This window comes from Nelumbo nucifera, chromosome 1 (assembly GCF_055504915.1).
Source record: "Nelumbo nucifera cultivar China Antique chromosome 1, China Antique-T2T, whole genome shotgun sequence".
NCBI classification, from domain to species: domain Eukaryota; kingdom Viridiplantae; phylum Streptophyta; class Magnoliopsida; order Proteales; family Nelumbonaceae; genus Nelumbo; species Nelumbo nucifera.
The window spans coordinates 120,020,381-120,041,144 of record NC_142649.1 but is presented as its reverse complement, the minus strand read 5'-3'; the positions used below and the strand labels follow the sequence as shown (position 1 = coordinate 120,041,144).

The 20,764-nt window shown below is 38.0% G+C and overlaps 1 protein-coding gene and 1 pseudogene across 2 annotated transcripts; one reads left to right on the top strand and one right to left on the bottom strand.

Moving 5' to 3' along the window:
• Positions 1–2,566: 2,566 nt before the first annotated feature.
• On the bottom strand, positions 2,567–4,069 carry LOC104588150 (uncharacterized). The gene has a single exon (XM_010245971.1). It carries the CDS (start codon positions 4,067–4,069, stop codon positions 2,567–2,569), a length of 1,503 nt encoding a protein of 500 aa, XP_010244273.1.
• A 12,180-nt stretch (positions 4,070–16,249) lies between these two features.
• On the top strand, positions 16,250–18,624 carry LOC104588129 (F-box protein At1g47056 pseudogene; annotated as a pseudogene). The gene has a single exon (XR_016080048.1). The product of XR_016080048.1 is annotated as an F-box protein At1g47056 pseudogene (transcript).
• The last annotated feature ends 2,140 nt before the right edge of the window (positions 18,625–20,764 follow it).

Below are 20,764 nucleotides of genomic sequence, written 5' to 3'. Positions count from 1 at the left end.
GCTCTAACGGCCAGCCTCTACTCGTATTATTCGACAATCAAAACAAGCTCTTTGATTGATTCTCTTATTAATAGACAGTCCTAAACAAACTCTTAGGATTTAATCTATTAATAGCATTAAGAGGGGAGAGACCCAATTCTGGTCAGCGATCTCACAAGCTCAGACTGTTTAAACCAGATCATACATTTTCCTAACATAGATCGAAAACTTTTTTGCAATCAATTTTTGTTAGTTGCCACCATGATTGAACCTACTAATCATATACGAAACTGGAGGTTCAATCGGCCATAGATTATTTTCATTGAATGAGCAAGGGGCCCTTCTTGCTTAATCAATAAAAATAATCCTCACAGTTAATCGCAAAACATATGAATACCCATAAACAATGAACTGACATAAGAATCAATTAGATCTCACAATGTTTAAAGAATCAAAGCTTCCCTAACCCTTCAACCAGAAATAAAAACTTACAGACACTCCATGATGAAATCATAGCTTCCAGATGAGAGGAGGGCGAACTCTGCTTCTTCCTCCTTGGTTGCTGATGTCTCTCTCTAAGGGCTGAAGCTCTCTTGGAGGATTTGATGATGGCCCTGGGTGCTAGTCCCCCCCCCCCCCCTTTATATAGAATTATGAGGGAGTTGTCTCCTTCTCCTCTAAGGAGTTCTTTCTGCATTGGGAGATCAGTTCTCTAATAGATAATGCTTAGATTAGATCTAATCTACTCCTATCTCTTAACTAGTAATCCTAATCTCTTTTATCTTTCTAAAAATACAATAGAAAATTGAATCTGATAGGACTCTTTGATGTTTCTTATTCTTGCATTCGTATTGGGCTTCCTTAACGAATTGGGCTGCTGCAAGGCTTCTCTGCGAAATGGGCTTCAGCTGCGAACTGGGCTTCTCTATGAATTTTCTTAGACTTCGGGTCCGATTTTGGCCTCGATTCAGTCCGAATCTATCAAAGCTCAAAACATTAAAGTTGTAGAGTTTTTCCTTATCTTTCCAATTCATCTTTAATCTTCTCAATCGGAGTCCGGATGAGAGAGTTATGCCGAAATTATCTCATAGTGCCGAAACTGTGTAAAATTACCCGATTAGCCTTGTTTTTCCCATAACGCCTTCTTTCGTGCCCTAAATCGTCCAATTGAGTACTAATTAAGTATAAAAGACTGAATATTGAGGGATAAAAATATGATAATTTTTATTCTCATCAAATCCCCCCACACTTAAACCTTGCCCGTCCTCAGGCAAGACAAAATTCAAGCAAAAATAGAATAAGAACAAACTAACTATCCTACCGATTTTTAAACTCAACTCTCCTTCATCTTTCTCCACAAATATTCTAGGTTAACTATTGAAAACCGTTAAATCAACACAACCAAGTCTTACACGACTCATTCATCAGTCAATCCAATTTTTGCTACTGCAAACAGGTAGTAAATCAGGGAAAACCTTTTTATCTTCTCTCTCTTTTTATTTTCTTTTTCTCTCCTCTAAAAAAGTGAGTGCATTTTATGCTCCATCTCACTTTTGGATTACTTAGTCAGTAGGTGCATTTTATGCTCCATCCTACTGTTTGAATTGCTAGCTAGTAGGTGCATTTTATGCTCCATCCTACCAATTGTAGCAATGGTAAAATATTTGCCTTGTTTACTTAAACCTGAATTTTGGACTAGCTTAAAAGGGAATGGCTTCAGAAAGGTCGTGTACTCCTTAATTGTACCTCATTACTAGGTCCACAAGAATTTTCCCAAAATATTGTTTCAATTGATTTCAAAAGAGTTGAGGATTTGATGTATATATATATATATATATATATATATATATATATATATATATATATTTGAACTTAAATAAAATCCTATACTCTCCCCCCCCCCACACACACACACTTAGTCTACGTATTGTCTTCAATGTAAGGTAAAAAAAAAGGTGGAAATAACTTAACTATAAATGCAAAAAAACAAGAAAGAAAAGGAGAAACAAACTTCCCTGTTTTTAATCATAAACCGGATCCTCCAGGTCTCGTAGTTACAACTTTTGATGTCTTCTCCTTTCATCTATCATGGGTGGGTTCAAATCTGGAATAGGGGCCTGCAAAACAGAGGGTACAGGTTTCTTGTCAGGAATCGGCAACGTAATATAAGGAGCATTACCTGACTGTTGTAACTCTGGAGAACCATTCAATAATGCAACAGTTTCTTGCAATTTAGAACTCCAAGTTAACTCCTCTTTCTCAGGATGCATACTAATGGAGATTTCAAATACATCCTTCCCATCAAGATCAAAAGCTTCTTGTGTTGGATCCTTGCATTTAGGAGGTAATTCCTTTTGGAGGATTGCTGAAACATTTTCCCCTATGTGGACTTTTTCATCACCTTTCAGCTTCTTTTTAGTGGTGCACAACTCCTTGAGGAATTTAGCATAGCGGGGTACTTGCTTCATTGCATCAAGGAGGGGAATATTTACCTCAACTTGCGGAATGTCTCAAGAATATCCTTGTCTTGCTCCTCCTTCTTGGATTTTGCAAATCGACTAGGAAAAGGTGGAGGGATCACTATGGCTTAGGGCTTTTTACCGCCTGGATCTTGAGTTTGGGGTGGCAGTGCTTCCTTTTCTATTTCCTCTTCAGTTGTATTCTTAAGCACTTCCTTGCTAGGTCTATTCAGCTCATTTCCGCTTCTCAAGGTGATGGCACTAACATTCTGCTTTGGGTTGACCATGGTTTGGGAGGGTAGCCTTCCTGATACTTGAGATTCCATTCGACTCATAGCAGTTGCCAATTGGCTGACCTGATTCTCCAAGTTTTGGATGTTTGTCCTTGTCTCTTGTTGAAATTGTTGAGTGTTAGTTGCAAGTTCTTTAACAATTTCATCTAGAGACATACCTGGGTTAGACGATGAATATTGTGGAGCCGGTGGTCTAGACTGATATTGTTGTTGGAAGTCGAAGGGCTTGGCTCCGTAGCTAAGGTTAGGATGATCCCTCCATCCTGCACTGTAGGTATTTGAGTAGGGAACGTATCTCTTTTGTGAGAAGCCTCCAACAGTATTGGCTTGTTCATAGGGTTCATCTTGAAGTGTAGGGCACATGTTGGTTGGATGTCCCGTAGTTGAACAAATCCCGCAAGCCTTCACCATTTCAATATTACCTACAATCATTTGACGGACAAGAGAGGTCAGACTTGCAATTTGTTGTTCTAGGGGAGAGATGTTTACCTTATTAGCATGGTTTGCTGGAGGGTAGAACCTATAGCTGAACTGTTGAGAGTTGGCCGCCATATTCGAGATCAATTCTCCTGCTTGGGTAAGAGTTTTGTCCACCAACACACCTCCGCTTGCTGCATCAATCATACTCCTATCCATCGACAATAACCCTTCATAGAAATATTGGATAAGGAGCTGGTCTGGAATCTGATGTTCCGGACAACTGGCACAGAGTTGCTTAAATCTCTCCCAGTATTCGTAGAGAGTTTCCCCACTGAATTGTCTTATACCACAGATCTCCTTTTTGATGTTAGCAGTTCGGGAGGCAGGGAAGAACTTTCCAAGAAATTGCCTTTTCACATCGTTCCATGTGGTGATAGAACTGGAGGGTAAGTAGTAAAGCCAATCCTTAGCTTTATCATCTAATGAGAAAGGAAAGGCACGCAGCTTGATTTGTTCCTCGGTAATACCTTGAGGTTTCATGCTTAAGCATACTACATGGAATTCTGTTAAGTGTTTGTGGGGATCTTCACCTGAAAGTCCACAAAAAGTAGGAAGTAAGTGTATAAGACCAGATTTGAGTTCGAAAGGTACCGCTAGATCTGCATATTCGATGCAAAGAGGTTGTTGGTGCAGACCCGGTGCAGCTAGCTCTCTTAGAGTTCTCCCTTCGTTGTTGGCCATGACTTCTTCTTCAAGATGGTTAGATGGCTCAACAATCTCTGCAGCTGACTTCACTCTGGGAGTTGGGAGTGATGCTGATTGGTTGCGACGTTGCTTGGCTTCTTTCCTCAAGCGGCAAACTATGTTTTCGATCTCGTGATCGTAGTGGAGTTCACCTACACGAGAAAAATGAGGCATAAACCAAGCAAAAGGAAATAAATCTACTTAGGACACCAATCCCCGGCAACGGAGCCAAAATTTGGTGGGTGTCAAATCCAACCAAAGATAAATAGTCTTGCTCGAATAATTTGTAGATAGTGATGAGCAAGGACGTCTCCACAAGGATTGGGTGGATTTATTTCCAAGTAAACGAAGTAAGGGGGTTGTAAAGCTAAGGAAAACAAGGAAATAATAGAAAATAACAGAAAGCAAAAGATTAAATCGATGGGAGATAGCTTCCGGTTGAAGGGACAAGTTCAGCTTTGATTCTTATCATTGATCCTCGATGCAAAGATAGATTCATATGTTTATGAATAAATTGGTTATAGCCATTAACAAGCTCTAACGGTCAACCTCAACTCGTATTATTCGACAACCAAAACAAGCTCTTTGATTGCTTCTCTTATTAATAGACAATCCTAAACAAGCTCTTAGGATTTAATCTATTAATAGCATTAAGAGGGGAGAGACCCAATTCTGGTCAGCGATCTCACAAGATCGGACCGTTTAAACCAGATCATACATTTTCCTAACATAGATAAAAAAATTTTTTGCAGTCAATTTCTATTAGTTGCCACCATGATTGAACCTACCAATCATATACGAAACTGGAGGTTCAATCAGCCATAGATTATTTTCATTGAATGAACAAAGGGCCCTTCTTGCTTAATCAATAAAAATAATCCTCACAATTAATCGCAGAAAACATATGAATACCCATAAACAATGAACTGACATAAGAATCAATTAGATCTCACAATGTTTAAAGAATCAAAGATTCCCTAACCTTTCAACCAAAAATAAAAACTTACAGACACTCCATGATGAAATCGCAGCTTCCAGATGAGAGGGGGCGAACTCTGCTTCTTCCTCCTTGGTTGTTGATGTCTTTCTCTAAGGGCTAAAGCTCTCTTGGAGGATTTGATGATGGCCCTAGGTGCTAGTCCCCCCCCCCCCTTTATATAGAATTAGGAGGGAGTTGTCTCCTTCTCCTCTAAGGAGTTCTTTCTGCATTGGGGGATCAGTTCTCTAATAGATAATGGTTAGATTAGATCTAATCTACTCCTATCTCTTAACTGGTAATCCTAATCTCTTTTATCTTTTTAAAAGTACAACAGAAAATTGAATCTGATAGGTCTCTTTGATGTTTCTTATTCTTGCATTCGTATTGGGCTTCCTTAACAAATTGGGCCACTGCAAGGCTTCTCTGCGAACTGGGCATCAACTGCAAAATGGGCTTCAACTGCGAACTGGGCTTCTCTACGAATTTGCTTAGAATTCGGGCCCGATTTTGACCTCGATTCAATCTGAATCTATCAAAACTCAAAACATAAAAGTTGTAGAGTTTTTCCTTGTATTTCCAATGCATCTTGAATCATCTCAATCAGAGTCCGGATGGGAGAGTTATGCCAAAATTATCTCGTGGTGCCGAAACTGTGTAAAATTACCCAATTAGCCTTATTTTTCCCATAACGCCTTCTTCCGTGCCGTAAATCGAAATAGAAGAATAGTGAGTCCAATTGGGTACTAATTAAGTATAAAAGACTGAATATTGAGGGATAAAAATATGATAATTTTTATTCTCATCAGGCACTGTCATCTGCTCGATGGTCACTGAGGGGACCTCTGGGTTGATAGCTGGCTGATCTTGCCCCCTGGTGGCGGGCATCTCAACATTCTTTCTGGTGCTTGAGGAAGCCGTCAAAATTTCGCTGAAAGTAAAAGAAAGTAGGAACTTATCTTTTATGTACGGATCCCATAGACGGCGCCAATTGATGGTGCGTGATTTGGATGCTCTTAGTTGGAGGGCAGCTCAGACATCGGTTGCTTTGTTGACTAGTCGAATTGCAAGGAAAACAATGCTCAGAGAACCCGTGGTAGCTTTCCCAGTGTGGGCACTCTGATGCTTAAGTTAGTAATCTGGTATGCGAGCTAAATGCTTAATTACAAGTAGGCTAGTGAGCAATAAATCGTGCGTACCTTATAGTGTCGGTGTTGGTAACCTTATATAGGTGAGTTGTCGTATGCCTTACAAAACGCCTCCGAGATCCACAGCCCGTACTATTAGGAATTTGTTCCACTCCAGGAGGTGGACTTCATGTGAGCTAATAAGGTTTATCGAGTCTGTCCAATCCAAGCATGATGAGGATAAGGCTTGCGGATGTACGACGTGATCCCGAAGAGGTCGGAGACAGCTAGCTAACTTCTAGAAGTTGGCTACGTGTCACCTCGGCAGGTCGGGCCTTCACGAGCTACTCGAACCTTGGTCTTGGCCGAGGTGCCCGAGGTACCCGAGCTGACTTAGCTCGCTGAGGTGGCATGAGATGCCAAGTTGTCATCCAATCAGTAGGTTACTTCCACGTGTCCGAGAGATGATAAGTTGGGCCAAATTACCCCTCATCAAGTACATTTTCTCATACCACATCTTTCCCCGTTTTCACTTTTTACCATGAAAGTTTATTCAAAAAGCAAATTTGACATGGCGTGGCACTGTTTTTAGAGGAAAAGATATTGGTTCCAAATAATCTATCCAAGGTAATTTAAATTTAGAACAATCGGATTAGCATCCATGTTTTATTATGTTGTCACAAGATTTTGTTGCAATAATAGTTGCAGCAAATTTGAGCATCCCTTGATGGGATTATGATAACCCTGCATTTTGATACCTTAAGGGCATCAATTCAGGGGTATTTTTGGCCTTAAATAGTCAAAGTGTACTATTTTCCCAGTTAAATTCAATTATGTGACCTCTGAGGGTCTCTATGCAAATTATGTAGAAAACTGGAAAGTTTTCTAAGCTGAAGTGCAGTTTTTGGGAAGCTGGTGTGAATACCAACAGAGAGAGAGGATGTTTTTGTAAAGAACTGAGAATAGGAGGGTGCCTCCTATCTACTAAACCCAGTTGGCGCCCATCCTATTGTATTACCATACTCCCCTCTCCATAGCAAACCCTAGGGAGCCTTTTTAACCTAATCTTTTCACTCTTAGCAAACCCTAGCCACCCCTAGGTGTTTAATCTCTACCCTCCACCTCTTTTAATTTCAACCACTCATTTTAGGGCTCACCTTTATAACTTTTAAACCCTAGGGCGCCACCTATTCTGCTAATCCTCACCATTCAGCCCCTCACCTCCAAATTTCAACCACTGCCTCCATCTTATATTCCAACCATTCAATCTACGGCACCACCTATTCTTTTAATCTTAACTCTTCAACCCTAGATGTTATAATCTACAACCCCCATTTCTAGGCGCCCAAATCTCAGCCCTACATAATATTGGGCGCCCTCTCCTTTTATTTTCAGCCATAGAATCACCCCAAAACCATCTTAGCCATCCATTAGAAACCCTAGGCTGTCCCTAACTTTTCTAAATCTCAGCTGTCGTCCCCCATCTTTCTCCCTATTTCCAGTTGCATCCACCCTTCTCTATAAAAATGGTCCCAGGGGCCCTGTAGAAGGGGTTGGTCAATTCACCCAGTTAACAAGTCTAAGGTTTCTTAAGGAGTTCAAGGGTTGTAGAAGGGGAGGATGCCCAGATCTTGTCAGGAGGGGTTCCTACAAACTGTTCAACTAATCTGCAACTACTGCCAATAGATCTGATAAATCATTCTTTTCTTTTCTTTATTTTCTTTTCTGTTATTTTTGTTTCTGCAATCTTTTAGATTTAATTCTTGTTCATTTCTCTGTTTTGCAGATCTGAATTCGTTCGATTCAAGGCTAAGGTGTCTCGAGGGGTTCGAGGGTTGTAGAAAGGGCAGATGCTTGGTTCTTGTCAGGAGGGGTTTTTACAAGCTGTTTGGTCGATTTGCAACAACCACCACCGAATCTGGATTCTAGATCATTTATTTATTTATTTCTTTTATTTCCTTTGTTGATTCCCATACTTTATTAAATTTTGATTTTTATTTATTATCTTGTTTAAATTCGAAACATTTAATTTCAGCAATAATAGATTATATTTTCTTATTTTCTGCAATTCTCGATTGTATTCTCTTGTCTGGATCTAAGCATATATTAATTTTTCACTTGCTTCCATGTGGATACAACCCGTTCTCACCCATTTACTACATTAGTAGTTGTTTGAGAAACGGAAAAAATTATAAATGTTTAAACTGGTGTTCTGGGGTGTTTAACGACGCGCTTCCGAACACACCAAGTTTTTGGCGCCGTTGCCAGGGAAGCACGGAGAAAATTTTTTATTTACTTTTTCCGTATATGTTTCATTATTTTTTCTTTTTCGTTTTATTACTTGATCCGTTATCTCAGTTTAGTTCTTGTTTTCCTTTGATTCTGCAGAATGGAATAGCGAAAGGTGGGGTACTAGAACGTTGCGGGACTACGGGACGGAAGAGAAGAGAAGAGAAATTGGATTGCGTTTCAGGTGTAGTCATTCCATTTTATTTTTAATTTTCATAAATTTATTTTCGAACTCCTTTTCTGGTAGAATAGTGATTTTCAAATTTTTTTTATTAATTTTTTTAGATTTGATTTATTTTTATAGTATTATCTTTCTTCCCTTTTCTTTCTAGATCTATTTTTTTCTTTATTTTAATTTCTTGTTGGATTTTTTTTGTTTTATTAGGCTTGTGTTTTTCTTTTATTTCAGATTAAAAAAACAAAAGAAATTCTTTATTTTATTTAATTTTATTCCTTGCATCATGATTTTCTTTTGTTTATTTTATTTTATTTTCGGTTTAAATTTTAGATTCATTTTTTTCTTTTATTTCAGATAAAAAACAAAAAAACATTTATTTTATTTTATTTATTTTTGCAGCATATTTTTCTTTTCGTATTAATTTTTAGATTTGTACTTTTCTTTTATTAAAAAAACATATAAATAAAAAAATTTCCGTATATTTTTTTCTTTTGTTTATTTTATTTTCGGTTTAATTTTTTTTAGATTTGTATTTTTTTCTTTTATTTTATTTATTTCTTGAATAATTTTCTTTGTGATCATTTTCCTTCAATTTAATTTTTAGATTAGCAATTAGTTTGCTAGAATTTATTTTTGGTAGTTTTTAATTCTGTTTAGCACAACTAATTGTTGTTTTATTTTTTGTTTGCAATTATTATTTGTTGCTTTATTTAATTTCTTTTCTTTTAATTGTTTAATTGAATAATTAATTTTTAATTAGGAAATTGTTGAAATTTTTGAATTTGAGTTTAAATTTAAATTTTAATTCAAATCTGAATTTGAATTTGAATTTGAATTTCAAATTTCAAAATTTAAATTTTAAATTTTCGAATTTAAAATAAAAAATTGAAAATTAAAAAAATTAAAAAAAGTTAAAAATTAAAAAAAAAATCAAATTTAAATTTTAGGAATTTAAATCTCAAAATCTGAATTTGAATTTGAACTCCCAAAAGTTTAAATTTTGAATTTTATATATATATATATATATATATATATATATAAATTGAATATTTCTCTTGCATTTTCATTCCATTATTTAGGGTTTGATATTCTAGAGCATGCATCATATAGGTTTATTTAATTGCTAAATTATCATTGGTATTTGTGAATGTGTTAGGTTTTCTTTTTATTATTTTAATTGTTCATTTTGCTTAATTAGCTTGCTTTATTATTTTATGTTATATTGCTGAATTGCATTTTAGAAATAATTGTTCATGCACTGTAATTAGTTGCATTCATTTTGTTTGATTGTTTTTGTTTTGTTAATCTATTTAAGGGCATCCAACTTAAATAAGATAAGGTGGGGATTTCATCACCCTTCCTTGGCCCAAAAATCACCACCCTTCACGTGCGGTTCACCCTAACCCTAATTTAAAATTTGGATAGCAAGATCCTTTAGGGAAGTCTCACATTTGGTTCAAATGTGTGTTGAATTTTAAGAAAGCTTGAAATTATTTTCCATAACCGGTGGTTGGTGTTTAAGGAAAGAAGTTAAACGGCTAAGCCTAAGTGGGTTTTGTGGTTACTTAATTAGGTCTTTGCGAGAGCAAGGGGAGCCTCTCATATTCCCACCTCTTACCTGGCTAACCAAAGGAAGTGTAATTCCAAGTGAACCTAAAAGGATTCACATTGGTTGAACCACTAGTTTAGGAAACCCTAAGTCAGTCCCTAGGTCGTGTGGTTGCTTTGTTTGCCATAAAAAAAAAAGAAAGAAAAAGACAAAGAAGAAAAAACTTTTAAAAATTCTAACTTGAATTTAGAATTTAGGAATTTAAATTTCAAAATCTGAATTTGAATTTAAATTTCAAAAATTTACATTTCAAATTTCCAAAAAATAAAAAATTAAGAAAATAAAAAATAATAATAAAACTTTAACAAAAATTTAAATTTCAAATTTCAAAAAATATCAAAAAAATAAATAAATAATAAATAAATCAAATTTGAGTTTAAATTTCAAGATCTAAATTTGAAATTAAAATTCAAAATTTAAATTTCAAATTTCAAAAAAAAGAAGAAAAATGGGGTTAAAATAAAATGAATTCAATGGCCGGAGTTTGTGGAATGAGAAACTACTTCCAACCTGAGCCACAAATTGATTGGAAGCATGTGTCTCGACAACTGGACAAGATCAATGGTAAGGCCCAAAGACTTGACGAAGTCCTGGCACGTCATCAACAAAGTGGCCCATACCCAACCTTGTCATTCTATGCATCATGTTCCATCTATGCAAGCCCGGCCCATCATGTCAACCAAGTACATGCAGCCCATAGATTTTTCCAACCCAATGCTAACCCATTCTCTAGTTCATATAACCTTGGGTGGGAAAATCAACCCAACTTCAATTATAGGTCCCAAGTCCAAGAAAACCCCTTGCCAAATATGCACTCTCAGTGGTCTGGAGCCCAAACTCACTAGGAGTACAATGATTACCATGGGACTCAACCGGCTCAATCATGTCAAACCTACACACAGTCCCAACAATATCATCATTCATCTAACTCTATGGCCCAGCAATTTTAGAGGCCACAAGGGAAAAACCAATTCCAGCAGATGCATCCTAGGAACCAACCGGCCCAACCTTATCAAACTTACGCACAACCTCCTCAAGCACGTACAGTAGATGACCAATTCATGCAACTTCAACAGTTGATCCTAAATTAGCAGCAGTCCCTTGATAGATTAGAAAGCCAAATAGGACAGCTTGCTGAAGCCAAGGCGAGAAAGGGAGTAGGGCAACTATCGAGTCAACCGGTTGCGAACCCTAGAAATCAGCCACCGGGTTTTCCTCCACACAAATTCAACCACCTCTTAAAAACATCCAATTTGAAAATAATAAGGCTATTATAACCTTAAGGAGTGGGTAGATTTTAGAGGATCCGACAGTTAGTGAAGAAGAAAATGAGCATGAAGACCCTAAGTTGGGGGGAGAAGAAGAATGAAGGGAAACTTTAGAAGAAGAACCTTTAGTAAACCAGCCCATAGTTCCCTTTCCAACTGCACTCATAGTCGGGCCGAAGTAAAAGAAGAAAGAGACTCACAATGAGGAGAGCAAGGAAGTCCATATTAACTTCCCTCTCCTCGACACGATCCAACATATCCCAGCCTATGCCAAGTTTTTGAAAGAGCTATGTATTCAAATGATGGAGCAACGATCGGCCCCACAAAGAATAATGCTCTTGGCAGATGTTAGTGCAGCTCTCCTAAACCACTTTCCCCGAAAAATGAAAGACCTTAGTGCTCCTCTCATAAGCTATGTCATCTCTAGAATCACCTTTGATCGGGCCTTATTAGATCTAGGGGTCAATATGAATATGCTTCCGTCCATTCATGATAGGTTTAGGATCGGCAAGTTGGAACCTACCCCGGTAATTCTGCAGCTCGTTGATTGGTCAGTCAAAACTCCTTTAAGTATTATTGAGGACATCATTGTCAGGGTAGAGGGTTGTCACTTCCTAGTGAATTTCATCATCCCAGACATGACCCTAACCAAGGAACTGAACCACATCCCGATAATCTTAAGATGTCCGTTTCTAGCAACGGTTGATACAAATATCAACTGTAAATCGGGAGAAATGGACATTTCATTAGGGGAGCAGAAAGTCCGGTTAAACATTTTTAGTGCCTCTAAGTATCCAAACCTAGGGGAAGATGAATTCAAGGTAGATATAGTGGATAATTTTTAAATGACCTGTGTTACTCCTTGGTTAGCCCAGTTTGAGGCCTATCTGTCGGAAGAAGAAAGTGAGTCAGAGAGTGTAGATGGACAAAGTGCTTGAATGTGTCCGGCTGAAGACGTTAAACTTAGCGCTAGTCGGAAGGCAACCCAACATAGTTTTTAGTGTTTTTGCTTTTAGGATTTGTTTTTCTTTTCTTGACTCGAGACTACATGGCATACCTTGAACCCCTCAGGAGAACCCTACTCATTGTTCCCTTTGGCCCAAATCTTCTTTGCATCATTCTAGTCATGTCATTAGGGACAATGGCATTTAAATGGGGGGGTGAGGAAAGAGAGAGAAAATTGAAAAAAAAAATTTGTGAAGCTAAGCCTTTAAAGATGGAGAACTAAATTTTCATTGAAATTTTTAAAATTTTCCATTAAAAGATATTCCCAAATAGAAAAAGTTAAGGAAACTGATAAAAGAATATTGAATTCTGTAGAAATTGGTAGCAAGTGATAGGAGTCAAAAATTGGTCTTGTTTGAATATTGTCGAAACCGTTTAGAAATTAGAAAATACTCCCAAGTTTGCCCTTGTTAAGATAGGAAGATAAAGATTGAGAAATTAGACAAAATTCTTTAAATTGTTAAGAGACAGTGGATGACCCTGAATATTTCTGCAAAAAAAAAAAAGAATAAAAGGTCAATGGACACCCTAGACTTAGTAACCGAGTCTCTTCGCCTAAGTCAAGTGTCAAAATTCGGATCAAACGGAAAAGGGAATGCCAAAGACACTTACCTAACACTTAGTAACCGGGTCTCTTCACTTAAGTCAAGTGTCGAGATTCGCGTAAAACGGTGAAAGGTAACAATAAAAATAAGTTCAGGGGTAGAAATCCACTGTTAAAAATAATAAGAAGCATACTTGTTTGATTTTAAAATCAATCTCATCTTATCAAGACAATTTGCAAATGGAAGGGTAAATAAGATTTTTAATCCATGTTTTAGTAATATTCAAAATAAGACAGTTTTACCCCTAAAGCCCAATACCGATCTATATAGAGTTTGAAAATGCTGGAATCAGGATGCTTGATTAATTCTGTTAGGGGTGACCTTGTAATGGGAAAGATATATATACTTAGTATAATCTTAAGGCTGCATTGCTAAGAGACTAGCAATGGTTAACTTGGGGGTGTGATAACCCTGCATTTTGATGCCTTAAGGGCATCAATTCAGGGGTATTTCGGCCTTAGAATAGTCAAAGTGTACCATTTTCCCAGTTAAAATCAATTATGTGACCTCTGAGGGTCTCTATGCAAATTATGTAGAAAACTGGGAAGTTTTCTAGGCTGAAGTGTAGTTTTTGGGAAGCTGGTGTAAAGACCAGTTGAGAGAGGGGGTATTTTTGTAAAGAACTGAGAACAGGAGGGCGCCTACTATCTGCTAAACCCAGTTGGCGCCCATCCTATTGTATTACCATGCTCCCCACTCCTTAGCAAACCCTAGCCGCCCCTAGGTGTTTAATCTCCACCCTCCACCTTTTTTAATCTCAACCACTCATTTTAGGTCTCTCCTTTATAGCTTTTAAACCCTAGGGCTCCACCTATTCTACTAATCCTCACCATTCAACCCCTCACCTTCAAATCTCAGCCACTCCCTCCATCTTTTATTCCAACCATTCAATATAGGGCACCACCTATTCTTTTAACCCTTCAACCCTACATGTTCTAGTCTACACTCCATTTCTGGGTGCCCAAATCTCAGCCCTACATAATATTGAGCACTCTCTCCTTTTATTTTCAGCCATAGGATCACCCCAAAACCATCTTAGCCATCCATTAGAAATCCTAGGGCGTCCCTAACTTTGCTAAATCCCAGTTGCCGCCCCCATTTTTCTCCCTATTTCTAGTTGTGTCCACCATTCTCTATAAAAAGGGTCCTAGGGGCCCTGTAGAAGGGATTGGGCAATTCACCCAGTTAACAAGACTATGGTTTTTTGAGGAGTTCAAGGGTTGTAGAAGGGGAGGACGCTCAAATCTTGTCAGGAGGGGTTCCTACAAGCTGTTCAACCAATCTACAAACTACCGCCACTAGATCGGATCAACCATTCTTTTCTTTTCTGTTATTTTTATTTCTACAATCTTTTAGATTTAATTCTTGTTCGTTTCTCTGTTTTGTAGATCTGAATTCGTTCGGTTCAAGGCTAAGGTGTCTCGAGGGGTTCGAGGGTTGTAGAAAGGACAGACGTCCGGTTCTTGTTAGGAGGGGTTTCTACAAGCTGTCTGGCAGATTTGCAGCTACCGCCACCGGATCCGGATTCTGGATCGTTTATTTATTTATTTCTTTTATTTCCTTTGTTGATTCCCATACTTTATTAAATTCTAATTTTTATTTATTGCCTTGTTTAAATTCGAAACATTTAATTTCAGCAATAATAGATTCTATTTTCTTATTTTCTGCAATTCTCTTGTATGGATCTAAGTATATATTAATTTTTCACTTGCTTCCCTGTGGATACGACCCGTTCTCACCCATTTACTACATTAGTAGTTGTTTGAGAAACGGTAAAAATTATAAATGTTTAAACTGGTGTTCTGGGGTGTTTAACGACATGCTTTCGGACACACCAAGATTATTTGATTTCCTTTTCAAGGGTCTAATAGGTTTCTTTTGCATGATCACAATCAAGATAAAAATTAAATTAATAACATATAATTTTAGACATTAAAACTACTAAAGATTAAAGAAGAAAAAAGAAAAAGAAAAGGAAGGTAACATAATCCCAAGTTAGGTAGTTTGTGCAAGAAAACCAAGGAAACATATGATGTGAATACATTAGGTATGTATTTGGAGTTGTGGACATTTATTCATTAAAAGTTTATATTTGTTTGTTTGCAAAACCGAGAAAAGCAATAATGAACCCATTTATTGATACTTAAGTACTTTTAGACACCACATCAGCAAAACAATGAATAAATGCCTACCTGTTGGGGGAAGCACTAAAATAAAACTTCCCCCAAACAGTAAATGCACACATAAATCAAGACCTGCCTTTTCAAATATTGGCTCAATTTAGAAGAAGTACAAATACAAATTTATAATGTGCAAATACATACAAAATAATACAAAATTTAAGGTTTTACACTCTACAAATTTATATTTATACTCCTTCCAAACTGAACCATACGTATGGATCTACATAATTATGGAAATGTTTAAATTACACCTATGTGGCAGCATTTATTCAATATATGCCCAGGTTCCAAATACACGCTAAATGGTTGGTTTGTAGCTTTGAACTTTTCTGTTGGAATCTGCTAGTGCTGGAATCTGCTAGTGCTAATTATATAGCAATGCACCTTTGAATCTATAAGTATGGATAGAGTATATTGTAGTATACGTGAGAGTCTGTAATTACATGCTCCCAAGCATGGTTTTTAAAAATGACCCAGAGATTGAACCGGTCAGGGGTCCGGTTATTGGGTTGAACGGGCCAAACAATCTAACAAAAAATTAAAAAATTAAAAAACGATCAAAATGGTTCAAACAATTATTTGTCCGGGTTAGCGATTTGCTAACCAAAATCAATGGTTTTGGGGAAAATCAAAAACCGATCACTTGATCGGTTCCAGTTTTTCTAATTTGATCGTTTGGTCCGATCCGATTTTGAAAACCATGCTCCCCACATCATTGCGCCAAATCCATATCATTTTGGAGACCGAATCTGCTCCTTACACCTAGCGCCTCACACACACATCCTATCATGCATTGCGAATATCTCCCGTATTTATCAATTATTATTCACGGGAGATGTTCTCAATGCACGGTGGATGTTCATGTGAGGGCGCCCATTTGTGAGGAGAAGATCCCGTCTCATCATTTTGAAAAGTTATTTGCTCCTCACACAGCGCATGTCACATCGATTTTACAGTCTATCCACCATGTATTGCGAATATCTCCACATGAATAACAATATAAAGCACGAGCGATTTTTTTAGGGCTACGTGGTTGTGAATTGTGATGGTTGAATCAAGTTTCTTTCTCTTCTTGATATAACTGAAGGTTGTTTGACCATTGACAATGTCGCATAGAGTATAGATCCTATCCCCGCAGTTTATACACCAGTAATCGTGATTGGGGAAGAAAAACTAGTCAAAGTCACTCACAGCCGTCGATTAAACGGTAATGTCTACCGGAATAGGAAGCGCCTCAAATCGTATACTTTGATTGTTTGACTTTGACCATTCAAAATTAATTTTCTTTCAGATGGCAATATTTCATTTCATCACGCTGCACCAAAGACTCAGCATCCCTGCTGCTGCAGTGGTTGACGGGGCCCATTCCCCCGTACCCACCTTTTTATTATATATATATCTTATCATATTTTATTTATTTCTTCTTCTTCTTCTATCTATAGATATATACTCTTTCTATCCTGAACCTCCGTGTTTATGTAATTATACATAAATCTCAAAAATAAGAAATAAAACAAAATTAACTTCAGTTTCAAGTCCGTCTATGTGGTAGAGCGAGAGAGAAGAAGAAGAGGAAGAAGAAAAAGAAGAGGGAACACCTTCCTCACTTTGCGCTGCGAATAGGAAACCAAGGCAGACTGCTGCTGCTGCTGCATAGGCAGAATACCTTTCTACCCCGATCGCCGTGGATGGGCCAGTCGGTTTCGACTGCCGGTATCCCATCGGCGTCAAACCGCCGTGATTCCATCAACCCCAGTCACCGGACCAAGAATAGATCGATGGGTTCAATCTCTCCTGTGCAGGTCGACGTGACCCCCGAGCTTCAAAACGTAGACGGGACTTGTGATTACATTTCTGATCTTCCGGATGAGTGTTTGGCCTGCATTTTCCAGTCCCTCGGATCCGGCGACCGCAAACGATGCTCTCTCGTTTGTCGCCGGTGGTTTCGGGTTGAAGGACAGAGCCGACACCGCCTATCACTGAAGGCCGAATCCGATCTCCAACCTCTCATTCCTTCTCTGTTTTCTCGATTCGACGCTGTAACCAAACTCGCTTTGAAATGCGACCGACGATCCGTCAGCATCGGCGACGATGCTCTCCTTCAAATCTCTCTGCGATGCCGAAACCTTACACGACTCAAGCTTCGTGCTTGCCGCGAATTGACCGATGCCGGCATGGAGGCATTCGTTAAGAACTGCAAGGGTTTGAAGAAGTTATCCTGTGGTTCCTGCATGTTCGGTGCCAAGGGCATGAACGCAATCCTGGATAACTGTTCCTTTCTCGAAGAGCTGTCCGTCAAGCGCCTCCGCGGCATCACGGATGGGGCTGCTGCTAAGCCTATCGGACCGGGTGTCGCTGCCTCGTCCCTCAAGATTATATGCCTCAAGGAGCTTTACAATGGACAGTGTTTTGGTCCGCTTATCGCCGGCGCTAAGAATCTCAGAACTCTAAAACTATTTCGTTGCTCCGGAGATTGGGATAAGCTCCTGGAAGCCATCGCAGATCGAGTTACTGGTTTGGTAGAAGTCCATCTCGAGAGAATCCAGGTTAGCGACATAGGCCTCGCAGCTCTCTCAAGTTCCTTGGATCTGGAAATTTTACACCTTGTTAAGATTCCCGAGTGTACAAATGCGGGACTTGTATCCATTGCCGATCGCTGCAAGTTGCTGCGCAAGCTCCATATTGACGGATGTAAGGCAAATAGGATAGGCGACGAGGGTCTTATTGTCGTTGCTAAACGTTGCCCTAACCTTCAGGAGTTGGTTCTTATTGGTGTTAATCCTACTTCTTTGAGTTTGGGGTTGCTCGCAGCCAATTGCCAGAATCTGGAACGATTGGCTCTATGTGGTAGTGATACTATAGGTGATGCCGAGATATCGTGTATTGCTGCTAAATGTATGGCACTGAAGAAGCTTTGCATCAAGAGCTGCCCCGTCTCTGACCATGGTATGGAAGCTCTTGCCAGCGGTTGTCCTAATCTGGTCAAGGTGAAGGTTAAAAAGTGCAGGGCAGTAACCTGCGAGGGTGCGGATTGGTTGAGAGCATGTAGGGGATCATTGGCTATCAATTTGGATATAGGTGAAGTTGAACATCAGGATGCCAGTGCTAGCGATGGTGGAGCCCAGGAGAATGGCGTGGAGTTTCCTCCAATGGTCACCCAGATCGCTGCTTCTGATATTCCATCAAGCAGTAGTGGTCGATCAACAATGTTCAAGTCACGGTTAGGCCTTTTTGCAGGGAGGAGTCTTGTCGCATGCACTTTCAGGAGATGGTCAAGCAGTAATAGCAACTCCCAGAATAATTACTGAAGGAATTGTAGAAAGGTGGAATGAAACAAAATGCACATTCTGTGTTAACATTTCATGTTGTATCATTAAATGCTGCCTTGTTTCTAATATTTGCGTGTTGTTATTTATTACCTTCAAAATTGAATCCCTTCTGTTCGAAATTGAAACTGCAAGAAATTTTCAATTCTCTCTTGCTTAATTATATTTTCTGGTCTTGTGTTTTTGACCTTCTTTCTTGTATGACTGATTCCTACAATGGCTCTTGTTGTTTACATCGTTCCTTTTTCTCTATTGGTATACAAGAAGATGGCTTTATTGAACTTGTTGAGGGGCACTTTTCTAACAGTATTAGCATGATATTTGCAACATCCAGAACAGATTTGTGTTTCGTTAGGCATGCTTTTGGAAATTTCTGTTTTCTACATATAGAATAAATGGATTTGAATATAATGTTCAAGATGCTAATACCTGACATACCAGTTTGTTGCATATCCTCCATTCGTTCAAAACTTTGAATGCTAGAGCATGATGAAATCTTTAGTATTTAGTTGTTTCTCAGTCTTGATTTAGACAGAATTGAGATATGGGAGCCTAACTTGCTTTATATTTTTGTAAGCAAATATGTAGTTAACAAGCTCAGAATCTTGTTTATACATGACATTTTGCATGTGGAAAACTGCACCTGTAATTAGGTGTGCAACTTGGGCGGGCTTGGGTTGGGAATTTGCTAACACTTGAATGGGCCTAGCCCTGAAGCTTGAGCCTGATTTAGTGTAAATTCTTGAAGTTGATTTACATCCTATCTGTAGTTCAGAATAGGTCTACATGTTTCTGTACTTAACCTCTTTCGATGTGTTAAAGGTTTGGCTTAAAAAAGTTTGAGACCCCCCCCCCCTTTTAATTTTTACGAATAGATGCGACAATTATGTTTGGGGAAATGTGATCATGAGTTAGAGATAGGAATAAAAAATGGCAGAAAACCCCTCTCATGGATGGCTTCAAAGATTGGAGTGACAGAATAACACATTCATTTAAATGAATTGAGGGTAAACTATATAAGGCAATTTCCTTGTTCAGTGGTTAATGGTAGATCCTTGTGCGTTTTAAGAAACAAATATATCCCATATTTGTGGAGATCCCCCAGCCAAAAGTAAAATTCATGCAAGTATCACTGCTTTATGAGTTTAGACCATCTCTTCCAAGTTGAAGAAAATTAGATGATATCTAGTTTTGAGCTATCAGCTGAGTTAAACAGCTAATGTATTCCTTGATTCTTTCTTTTCTTGCCCTTTTTTTTTATTCTTGATTCATTAACATCATTGTCTCAGCGGAATTCCAAGAAAAAAAATCTTTAGATGGATCATCCTTTTAAATTGTAATGATCTTTTGGGGTATGCCATTTGGCATGTTCCAATATTTGGAAACATGTAATATACTGCAGGGTCCAGTAAATTTACATTGATGACTTGATTGGGATTCACTTAGCCTTTCTGTGTACATGCTGGATTGGGTAATACTTCCGGTTTGGACTATATGGTGTGGTCAGAATGGCTAGTATACCTTGTTTTATTTCTTGTTGTTTATAGGTTCTATAATTACTTTATGGTTCCTCTTCTATCCTTCCATTGTCATCATAAGAACTTTTGCCATAAATTCATCTAACTATTCTATGTATATAAAATTTTCTTACAAAAAATGCATTAAAAATAGATTATATTTGCCGAATCATCAATTGTCTTTTGCCTTAATTAGGATTAATTAATAGTACTATTTTCTGTTGCATATAAAAGAAAGCTTGACTGAGTACTATGCATTTTCTATGGTAAAAAATTGAGCATATACTATATACCTTTTGGTTTGTTATAAAAGAAAGCTTGACCGAGTCCTCTCTAAGATTTGGATCAACTTGTCACTATGCAAAGTCATACATGGAGACTTGACCTATGTTTTATACTTTTTAAATCTGAGAATGCTCCATTTCTGTTCTTTATTTTTTGTCCTATGCATAATATTTTTTGCTGTGTATGACTAGGTTTTGCATATAATTGATGGATAGCTTCTTATGCACGTGAGGCTCTTTTGTCTTAGTACATGCATATCATATGTGCATATTATCTACATAATACATGCATTGTGTCCACATGCCTGAGCAAAAATGGTTAAGGTTACCAGCAGTGAACCAGTGGTTGCAAGGTCCTTGCATTGTGAAACTTGTAAAACTTCACTGCAAACCCAACCACCCTTTTGTTTGTAATTAATTCTTATGGTACCAGTAACTGTTGTTTCATAATAGCTTATTCTTGCAAATTGGTTCTGATCTCAAAGCTCTTAATTGTTATCAA

What these genes read in the sequence shown, in the direction of transcription:
- LOC104588150 (XM_010245971.1), bottom strand. Translation starts at nt 4,069, where the DNA reads ATGCCTCATTTTTCTCGTGTAGGTGAACTCCACTACGATCACGAGATC.